The 11,810-nt window shown below is 33.0% G+C and overlaps 1 protein-coding gene across 1 annotated transcript; it reads left to right on the top strand.

Moving 5' to 3' along the window:
• The first annotated feature begins 2,205 nt into the window (after nucleotides 1-2,205).
• LOC126772783 (neogenin-like) lies at nucleotides 2,206-11,236 on the top strand. The gene is made up of 17 exons (XM_050493360.1): nucleotides 2,206-2,474; nucleotides 2,921-3,113; nucleotides 4,680-4,783; nucleotides 6,121-6,274; nucleotides 6,355-6,559; nucleotides 6,634-6,820; nucleotides 7,608-7,732; nucleotides 7,810-7,944; nucleotides 8,011-8,208; nucleotides 8,291-8,594; nucleotides 8,670-8,785; nucleotides 8,864-9,075; nucleotides 9,267-9,427; nucleotides 9,514-9,642; nucleotides 9,849-10,000; nucleotides 10,073-10,524; nucleotides 10,596-11,236. Exons 1-17 carry the CDS (start codon nucleotides 2,378-2,380, stop codon nucleotides 10,675-10,677), a joined length of 3,006 nt encoding a protein of 1,001 aa, XP_050349317.1. The 5' UTR covers nucleotides 2,206-2,377; the 3' UTR covers nucleotides 10,678-11,236.
• The last annotated feature ends 574 nt before the right edge of the window (nucleotides 11,237-11,810 follow it).

Genomic DNA, 11,810 nt, shown 5'->3' with positions numbered 1-11,810 from the left:
TTCGCTAATGATCGTGCCAATTTACAGAAGCCTGTAAAACAGGTTGTCACAAACGTGACTCGCATGCTACTGAAAACCAATTCGCACGCCCCAACCCAACCCACGACTAATGAGATTTTTGTAGCAAACATAATCCTAGGATGTTTTTTTTAAATTAATATCATGAATAATGGGATGGATAAGCGTCATCAATGTGTTTGAGTTGAGATTTCTACTCAGATACTGGGTTAGATTGTGCATCTTAACCGAAGATCCCATATTTTGTGTTTGTGATTCATCTGGATGTGTTGGATGACATCCTGTCGCATATCTATTAACAATGTAATTACAGTGGAATAAGCTTAGTAGTTTTTCTCTTAAGAGGAGGCCTGTGGTGCTTGCCAGGGTTTAAAATTGCGACTTTCAGTTAAGATTCACGTGCTCTATCCTTTTTTTTTTTCGCAAGTGTAAACCTTCAGAAAGGTACACGGGTCCTATGGGTGAAACCGGGTTATGTGGGATTCTTACCCACTAAAACCACTGCGATGGCCGTCCTCAGCACTCTCCCGTGCTTTGCTCCACTCGTGGCTCGGCGGAGTTCTCATCAGGGGGCGAATTTCGCCCCCCCCCGCACTCCTCGTCACGTGCTCTATCCTATGCCAACTCGGCTCAAATACTTAACTTCTCTATAGTTATAAATGAAACTCGAAAATTGACTGTATTTTTTCTTATAAATAACCCTAGGTTACGTATACTAAATTTTATATAATATTATTATTTAAAAATGAAATAAATATCTTTGCGATCTGACAATGAAATAACAAATAATTATGAGTTATCTACTCAGAAAGGTTTGCCAGGAAAGAGTGGATACAGAAAAAAATTGTTTAAAATGCTTGTCCATTGCTTAATCTAGATCGGACACCACGGAACATTTAGGTGTCTGGACGCGTGACTCGAATGCACAAAGAGCAAAATTGTCACACCCACGGTTCAGAGAAAAGATATCTATGTAAGGTTTCAGCAAATGATGGTAATATTGTTATTCTAAGTTTAGAAGTCTATCATTGCAATAAGTGTATTAATGACTAAATGATTAAAATGGAATCTTTGTTTAGGATAAGATAGACGTGCTCTAACCGTTTCATCATTCGAGGCGCAGGTGTTTAATGCGCGATGAAATGATTAGAACACGTCAGTATTATCTTAACCAAAGATTCCAGTGGAAGCCCTGGGAATGACTCCTCTCCTTATTTTTTTTGAGAAGGGTTGGAGCTTATTCCACCACGATCCTTCAATGTGGGTTCGTGGTGTTTAACTAATCAATACCCCCAAAATAATATTTATAAGTAAAGCCTTTTATCACTTTGAAGTTAGTGAGTGTTTATAAAAGATTGCACCAGAACACAAAATAGAATAACATCTAATATAAAATGTTTATGAGCAACTTCCTAATCTAGAAAGCCATCAGAGAACGGTTGGAATACTGGCTACGTGACTTAATTCTTTAATCGCAATTGACACGTCACGTGGGGACCTGAAGATTTCAGCAGATATTGGACGTTTTGTAAAGTTTGTCTCGGTGAGCTGAACCTGATAGTGGCTTCTAGGTAATAGCAATAATCGTTTTAAAATAATTATATGTTAGGTTTAAGTGCTATATTTTTAATTTAAGTATTTAAGCAAATTAATGTTATTAAGATCTCATTATTACAAAAAATTAAAAGTGTTTTTAAATGACTTCTCAATTTCCCGGTATAGTTATTTTTGTATGGTCGGACTTAACTTTTTATTTATAACCTATAATATTTTTTTTAATTGAGCATTTTTTATGGTGATTTGAAACAAATTCAGATCAATTTTTAAAATCGTTTTTCCGTTTTTATATCATATTTTTAAATAAGTATAATTATTTTGATTTATAAATGATACAAATTAATGACCCTTTTGAAATAAGAACTAGATTATAATTATGTGTCTGTGCTTATAAACAAAGAAATAACCTTGCATATGTATAAGTTCGATGTTTAAAACATTACGATGAGTCTTAACAATCAAGTGTATATCGAATTTAATTGTTCAATCATAATTTACAAAACGAGAACATGTTTACTCACACTTATCTGATGATCCCCATAAAGCTCAACTTCGCGAAAGCGCTACTGAGTCGGCGCGAAATGACATCGAGAGTGGGGGGGCAGTAACCTTTCGGACGTGAAACGGGGTGGGTGTGTCACTTTGGAGTCGGAATACATCGCGATGTGCGCGTAAACTATCAATATAGCTACAATAAAAAAAAACTTTTTATTTTATTTAAAAAAAAATCGTATTTTAGGTTAATGTTTGAAATGTTTAGTGACTATGTGTGAAGTGCGAAGTGATAATAAGTAGTGTCAGTATGGTCGCGGGGGTAATTAAAACAGATAAACGTGCATGGAACCAGTTCAAGTCCGTTTTGCTACTGCATCTTTTGTTCACTTTTCATGTCACAAAAGGTTAGTAAAAAACATATTCGTGTTCTCGAACCAATTTTATTTTAAAACACAAAATCTTTACTGATAAAATTAACAATGCCGTGTCGTGGTTTATAAGTGTAGTAGCACATTTCATTTTATTTCATTATTTTGTTTACCCGTTGAGTAATATTTAATTAATTATTTTTGTAAAAAGTTTTTGACGTGGTTGTCTATATTAATTCAATTTATTTTCCAGCGGTTTATATTTCTTTATTTATATTTATATTTCTTTTATTAATCTAGAATAAAAAATAATGACCATAATTAATAATAAAATTAACTGTGGATAATTATTAAAAAATAAAGAGCACGTTTTTTAAACGAAATAATTTTTGGAATTCAAAAAAACATAATTCTCAATATTGTTTAATTAGCATTTATATAATTCATATTATGTTTGTATTATCAACGTATTTTTCAAAAAGCCCAAAGTCGGGCTCCTAGGATAAAAGAGCACCCTGCAGACACGATAGTTGGCAGAAGTGAACCTGCTACCTTACGGTGTGTAGCTGAAGGGAAGCCCAAACCAACGATCCAGTGGTACAAAGACGGATCTCCTCTCGCACCTACGGATCACCCTCACAGGGTTTTACTTGAAGATGGACTCTTGTTTCTTAGGTAAGTTTTATTTTAATTTAACTGTACGGACTGTCAAGAAGCAAGTTATTGGGGTAACTTGGTGGCCATATATGTCTGATTACATTGGTAATTTACTATGCGAATTCTCATGTCAATTATATCTGTTACTCATTTTTCTTTGTCTCCCTGGAATTGAAATGTTATAATGCGCTTTTATTGATGAACACATTACGAGAGGTATTACCAGAGGTATGCCAATTACAAATACTAGAATTTTATTTCGTAAAAGAATAAATTAATTGAGGCGTTCTCGTTAAGAACTTGGTTATCATAATCATAATTGTTCGCTTATAAAATTATTTTATTAGTCAAAATGTTAAACAAATTGATTTAGAATCCATATATTAACTGATAACTACAGAAACGAAATACTATACACTCTATAGTATTTCGTTTCTGTAATCGAATGCGACTTCAATATTTACTTTTTACATATAAAATCAGGATTGCGCCTCGGATTTTCCTCGCAAGAGCAAATATTTGAAGGATAAATGTTTGCTTTACCTTTATTCGACACACATAGGTTGATTTGGTTTATATGTACTCACAGTTCACCTTTTGTTACATTTATTTTAATATTTAAAACGTTAGAACGTCGTCAGAACTATGACTACTGATCTTAAGGTCACAAGATTGAATACTTGATAAGTCAGCTATAATCTTTTGGGACTTTTTTATCAATAATTCTCCGTCCTAATAGGTCAAGTAAGTAAGGAAGACGGTATGATACTTTCGTTAAAAAGCACGTACAGCCATCGAATAATGAGAGCTACGAAATATAGCACCTGAGTTTGCGCGTACACTTCGACGCTTGGGTACTATAACATCTATTGCGTGGTTGGTTAGTTTTCTGGGATGGCCGCCATAGATGAAACATAGTCAGAACGATGTGAATAATCGTTTATTGATTTAAGCGTTCAAATTCAAATTGATACTGAGATATAATATCCTTTTAGAGTATGTGGTTATCATATGTCATATATTATAGGACAGTTTAAATAGATAATAAATAATTTTACTATCAATCTGCGATGGCAATGCTATACAATTCATAGTGACGTGTTCCGGTATGAAGAGTAAATAAGGATGAATTGAATAAACATCAAAATCATTCATCTCGTCACTCAAGATATAAATATAAAATAGTTTTAAAGGTATATGATTATTTATCAATGTAATGAAAATTATTCGTAAGTATATTAAATAATTCGAATCAATTTTTTGCAAAGTATTGACAATGTTGTAACTAACGCTTGTTATAATACTAACCTATAACTATGGTTATTATAATTTAAGGTGACCTACTTGTTTCATTATCTCCTTAATTTTATATTATATTATATTCGGCTTTTGTTATTGTACATTTTGCCTGGCTTGTTTAAAGAGTTGCGCTTGTTGTGGTGAGTCAGAGCTGACTCGTGACCACGACAAATTAAAGCCCTAATATAATATATATCGTAAAACTTTAAAGAATACCTACGTCCCCTAAAAGAAAAATGATATTTTACATTTGTATGAAGCTTTTCTTTTTCTTGTGGTATATAGGGTTATGCGTAGCAAGAAAGAGAGCGATGAGGGCGTGTATTGGTGTGTTGCGCACAACACAGTCGGGGAGGCCGTCAGCAAGAACGCTACACTCACTATTGCTGGTATGACTTTTTTTTTTAAGCGAATGTTACAGAGAGAATAAAAAGAAACATTACTTTTACTTTAATTAAAATATATACAACACAGTTTAATTAGTATAGAGCCCTGCAGTTATTCCAGCCGTGTTCCGCAGTGCTATTTTTTATATGCAATGTAACGGAGCCAATATCAGAAGTAAATGACTCATTAAATAATTTTTCATCATGGTTGATACTCTTGGTCAAATCAATCGACCTGAATACTAGAATATATTAAATTATGTTTCGAGACGATAACTTATTGTGATTTATCTAATGAGAAATATATCTTTATATTACCTGTAAAATAACATAGCTATTAAATAATTGTCATATCATAATTTTCCCATAGGAAACAATAAAGATCGTTTTTGTTACCATCATTGCCCTGCGCTATCAATCACAATTGTCATCACTGATATACTTTTTAAAAGTAGTGTATATTATATTTACTTCTATATCTGAGATTGATATTCAGTATATTTCTGAAAAAAAAATTGATGGGATCGATATGCATATCTCGACTTAATAATATTCTTTAAATTATTTGATTATGATGATTATGATTTTTAAAATAATTAATATATTGTTTATAATATAAAGTGCCCACATGACTTACGTGGAATATTTGAAGGAAGTAACAATGAAAGCCTACAATAAATAATCTGTCATGTTTGAACCAGCGCTTTGAAGTGACAGCGCTTAAAAATGTTAACGAAAAGTTGTCCTATATCATTTGTATTGATACAAAACAGGAAACATGTATAAACCAAAATACTCGCCAGCTTCAAAAGGTTAATATTAGTTATAATACATTCAAGGTAAAAATGTGTTATATGATCTGGGATCTGGGGAATACTGCTAAATATTATTTTTTACTCCAAATCTAGTATTAAAATATAGTATTTTGACAAATTCATATTTGCGAATTACATTTATTATAACAAAGATATTTTTTACGAAGAATAAGTTAAGCATTAAAGTTTTAGATGTCTGTTATATAAGTTTTACCTTTGAGTTTCTCCTGTGCTAAGTCGAAGTTCAGCAGTTTTTAGTCAGAGTTTTATTATTCGCACAAGAAAAGCGAGTGCAGCCAAAATTGCACTAAAATGTGCACGTCGACTAAAAGTGCCCAAGGGACACTTTAAAACACTTTAAAATCTTTGTGATAGTCCCGAATACTAAGTAAAAGTTTTAATGTCTTTTAGCTCGTTAGCCAATTATGTACGTTCAACTATCATTAAAATAATAAACGTTGTATTCAAAATGTAAATATAAATAAACTGCGCTATGCATCGATAAAAATAGAAAAAACATTACAGTACTTCGCGAGGACTTTCGGAACGAACCTAGGGATGTAAAAGTACCTAGTGGTGAACCGGCATTTCTTGAATGTGCTTCTCCAAGAGGAATACCAGACCCTTCAGTGCATTGGACTAAGGACGGGCATAGTTTAGATGTCGAAGTTAACGGAAGGTACGAAAATAAATCTACTGATTAGTCTCTTATTAACGTCCTGTGAAAAACAATATAATTAGTAAATGAACTACTTCCAGAATAACGATCATAGACGGTGGTAATTTAAAGATTTTAGAAAGTCTTCCATCAGATAGTGGGGTTTATAGATGTCTCGCTTCTAATGTAGCCGGAGAAAGACAATCGCGTCCTGCAACTTTACTCGTATTACGCAGACCGCATTTTCTAGTGAAACCCAATAACATAACGGCACTAATTGGTCAGAACATTGAATTTCATTGCCAAGTAAGTTATTATGTTTCCTGTATACAAATGGGTATTAACGTTGAATATTTTGTTAAATTTTTATTTAATTTCAGGCTACACCCGAATCGGATGTTTCAGTAACATGGTCAAGAGATAAAGGATTATTATCACCTTATGCAATAATACGTCGAGGTTCTTTACGAATTGACAGGGTTATGGCTTCAGATGGTGGCATATATACTTGTCGAGCTGAAAGTCAGGCCGGATTTAGTGTTGCTACTGCATCATTAACAGTTCATTGTTAGTAAAGTACTTTTAATAAATTTTAAGCTATTTTATATTGTGATTTAACCAAATTTGTGTTGCTCCTAGGCTTGGCTGGGCAAAGGCTAAGATTTATAAAACCTCAGTCAAAGTTCAATCCCATGTATTTTTTTAAAATTGACAAACAAATTTTCATCTATCGTCGTTTCGTCCTCCTTTGTTTAGACAAAAAAATTCTGAAATAAAATTCCAATTTTTTTAAACACCAAATCACAATGTTTGACACTTCAATTGGCGTCGATTTGTAGCAATTGTGTTTTTTTATTTTTATGAACTTCGCTTTAATAGCTTCATTATCTAAACTTAGACTAAGTTCACTTCGTTTACACATTTACATGAGCGCCCGAACGCTCCTTGTTATAGTGTATATAATAGAATGAATTAATTGAAAGACTGTAAACTTAGCCTAACATGTCAAAAACTATTTACAATAAGTAAATAAATGCAGAACAAAACCTTGGACTGACTAGTTTTATCCGATTTTAGAATAAATAAAAAACAAAGACCGACATATATTATTTTACTTTCCATGTTTGACAAAATTTAGGTCATCCTAGGATCGACTACAAAGTATAATATATTATTAGAAACCGATATTACCATCTATTTCAAGACGTGTCGAAAGGCTTTGATCAAACCTAAAATAACAACAACAATAACAAATCGTACCGTTAAGGTACAAAGTCGATAAATAGATTACATATCCACGATTAATTGTAACATATATGCAAAACTGAAGATTCATGACCATTATGATTTTTAGCATTGCCCCATTTCACGCGAGTTCCTTCAGATCAAACAGCGTGGGAAGGAGAGTCTGTATCATTTCCATGCGAGGCTGATGGAACGCCGAAACCGATTTTATTTTGGACAATGGAAGGTTCTCAGGTGAATTTTTAGCAGTTGTATATTGTATATATTTGCTATCAAATAAATATCTTATTCATAATTTACTATATTTACAGGAATTGGTATTTCCTAATTCAATACATGGCACTGGATCGCTATATTTAGACCGTGTGCTCACGCAACACGCTGGTAGATTGACATGTGTAGCTGTAAGTGCAGCTGGCAGCGCTTTACATACAGCCACATTGCAGGTAAATTTATAAAAACAAAAAGATATGCTCGTTAGTGCGTTTCAATTCAATAATTATTCATTTTAGGTGCTAAGAAGAGAAGCAAATTCATTTAACGGTAATTCTGAAACATCATCCCCGTATCCAGAGTTAAATAAACCTCAGAATCATCCACCAATGACACAGTATGAGTTAGTTCAAGCACGACGATATCTTCAACAAGATGTTTTAGCTTTGAGAAGAGTGGAAGGAATTTCGTCTACAACATTAAAAATTGTTTGGGATGTAAGTTAAAATTGGGAAATAATTATTAAGCAGTGTATTTGCAACTATGATATTAAATTATCAACGAATTATTTATTTTTAGGTATTAACGGACTACAATGAATATTTAGAGGGTGTAAAAATATGGTTTAATGGAACATCACTTAATCGACAGTTTATCGTAGACGTACAAAATTTCGAACAATCAAATAATTCTTTAGAAAGTTTCATGGAATTAACAAAATACGATAATTTTTCGATGACCACTGTCCATAACAGTGGTTCATCAAGTCACCTATTAACAGGGTTGATACCATATGCACAATATAATGTATTTTTGATGCCATTTTACAAATTGCTATTAGGAAAACCGTCCAATATGAGGAGCGGTTTTACAGAGGAAGATGGTAAGATATAAAGAATGAACCAAATACGTCTTTAATACATTTTATTCATAATTTTTAAGTTTATTTTTATTTTAGCTCCTTCTGCACCACCTCTGAATGTATCAGCTGGAGTCATTAATGCTACATCAGCATGGATTCGATGGGACCCTCCACCTGTACATACATGGAATGGTGAACTTTCTGGGTATTTGGTAAGTTTATACTAGTCAATATCCATTTTACATCGTTTTTGCGGTCATTATATATGTTTCTTTACTATACTTATACAGATTGAAGTTCGTGTGGGTGGAGGTAACAGTGGTCGAGTGGTAGGCCAAATGTCTCTTGGAGCGCGCACAAGGGCAGCAGCCGCTAGCTCGTTACGTACAGGTGGTAAATACAGCGCTCGAGCTGCTGCAGTTACGCGTCGCGGCCACGGGCCTTTTAGTACGCCCGCACACATACACATGTTGCCAACGCATTCGCAGCGACACTACGTCCAGTATGTACTTCAATAGTAATTACAAAACATTTGCATGTGTACCGATTTTTTTTTAAATCATGGACTTTCTTGCCATATACAATTGCTTGAAAAGAAATCGTTATAAGATGAGAGCGTATATTGTTAATGTATTGTTTTCAATTAATTTGTGAAATGGCTTCAGAATCAAATTAAGCTCGTACATTTTTCAGAACGGAACCTGCAACAGATAAGGCAATATTATCGATGTTCCAAGAAACTTGGCTTCTCGTGCTAAGTTTTATTTTGTTAGCTATAATAATATCAGGTTCGGTTACTATTGTTTATTTTCGGAGAAAACAATCGAAGCAACGAAAGAGCCACAATTCTGCAGGTTAATAACAGCTTATTTTTTTAGAATCTATTATTAAATTAGCAAACTTTTTATACTTATTAATTCAACGTAAATATTACATCTAGGTACTCCAATTACAAATACTCAATGTTTATTGGGTAAGGAGGCAGTGTGGCTTCGAGAAAGACCTTTATATGAAGGGTCTAATGAACCACGAATTGAAATATTAAATTGTCATCAAAGTCTGTTACACAGTAAGTATTAATGCGAAACATTAATTAATTTAAATGACTCCTCTATTTACGTCTAACCACGCATAGTCTCCTACAGCATTGGTGAAAAAAAATTGTAAATTTCCAATTTCAATTTTATTTTTTTAAATAAGTTAGAATTAGAAACTACTTTATTTTCCTGGTTTATTATTTGTTACAAAATTTAAATGTTAGTATAAACATTTTAGCTGGACACACAATAGGTACAATGGCTATGGAAGCTGAATACAGTCTTCCACAACATACTAGCGCTATTAATATGATGTCACAAGAAGATAATAGACGACATCCTCCAGAACCATACGCGTCAAGTGCCATTTATACGGAACTGAATTATCAAGTAAGCTGGGCCTCTTAATTTAAACCAATATGTACAGAGATTTTATTAATTTAATTTAAAAAAAAATTATAGGGTCATACGGATGCAGAGGACTCTTGTATAAAATGCGCAGTCAGCCCTGAATCATACGATAATAGTATGGCCAGATCATTCGCCGAAAGCAATCAATATTCAAATGAAGAATGCTCAACATGCTGTCGAAGCAGTAGTTCTACACTAACGAAAGATTACAGCGAAATGACGAAATGTGGAAATGACGCAGACGATATGCCGGATATGTCCTTAGACGAATGTCCATCTTGTAAAACTGCTCAATCACGGTCGTCTAGTCATCACGGTGAAAATAAAGAGTGGACAGCTATTGCAGATGTTGAATATGACTATCCTCAATGGCAATGGTTGGCTCGAGAGAATACTTTTAGGCAAATGACGCAAGAATCAAAACATTCCAGCCAAGGGAGGCGAAGTGAGCAAAATTGTAGAATGAATCTATGCGACATTCTTCCTCCTCCTCCGTACGAAAGGTAATATTACGTTTCACATTTTTTAACATTATCGACAAAAACATACACTACAGATTTTTTTTTTGTTACAGAGAATCACCGTACAGAGAAATGCATGCGTTCGCTAGTAACTCTGGCGCGTCAGGTTGCTCAGGTCATACTTATCGCAGTTAGTGTAATTTAATTTTCGAAATATATCATTAGACAGTAATAAAAGCAATACTAACTATAAGAATGTACATATACAATGTAAAAAAGGTTGTCGAACTTTTAGAATAGGGGATTGTAACACCGCTACGAAAATTAAAGTTTGCTTTGATATATAATTACTATTGAATGAAAGGTCTAGTCTTATTTGTCTTTATGATTAATAAACAGTTTCAAGTTTTAATTAAAAAGCGGTGTCGAAGCTGGTTGTACCGTAAGGGTTGTAGTAATGTGAACGTGTTTCTAATAGACTGCCATATAACGTAAAGTAGTCAAAATAGGATTCATCTTTCTCTAGTGACTGTGATATAGTATAATTTTGATTGTTTTTTTAATTTTGTACATAATTTGTAATATTTGATATCCTTATACAATTTTTAACTCTTACCTATTTATTGCATGTAGTTTAAAAAATTCAAAGCAGGACTTTATAATATGTACTATCATAAAAACTCACATTTGTAGAATTTTGTACTGAATCCAGGTTTGTAGACTCATTAAAAGGTTTTTATTTGTATATTTTGATGACCCGTAAAAGTTTATTAAATTATTATTACATTTCTATGTACTTGTTTTTTTACCCGATAATTTAAGGTAATTAACTAACATTTAGGCATGAGAACAAAGAAAAAATCGTCTTTTTAATTTTTTTAATAGTTTGCATATGAATAATTTACAACCCAATAAAATTGTCGTTTGTTGGGTAGTCAAAGCATTTGAGGTAGCAATAAACTTACAAATTGCTTAACTTACTGGCTCATATTAATATTACAACAATCTGAATAAAATTCAAAGTTCTGATAAAAATAATATATGATACAAATATTTAATGCAAATATTTTTAATGCGATTATTCCCTCTATTAGAATTTAAGTTTTGCTTACATTTTGATAACAACTTAAAGTCCCCAATTAAAGCCTTAATCAGCTTTTCTCATAAATATCCAACGTTTGTGTGGTAGATTCGCAGCCTGCGACGCAGCATGGGGTGTTACCATAGCAACCAGTCCCTTGTACGCCCTTGTTATTAATACCCATAATAATTAAACTTGATTGCATTTCACACCAGGTGTTAGATGATGGCTCTTGTCAGAAAATAGA

This window comes from Nymphalis io, chromosome 13, assembly GCF_905147045.1.
Source record: "Nymphalis io chromosome 13, ilAglIoxx1.1, whole genome shotgun sequence".
Taxonomy (NCBI): domain Eukaryota; kingdom Metazoa; phylum Arthropoda; class Insecta; order Lepidoptera; family Nymphalidae; genus Nymphalis; species Nymphalis io.
Note: the sequence above shows the minus strand (reverse complement) of the source record. Positions and strands in the feature narration are given on the sequence as shown.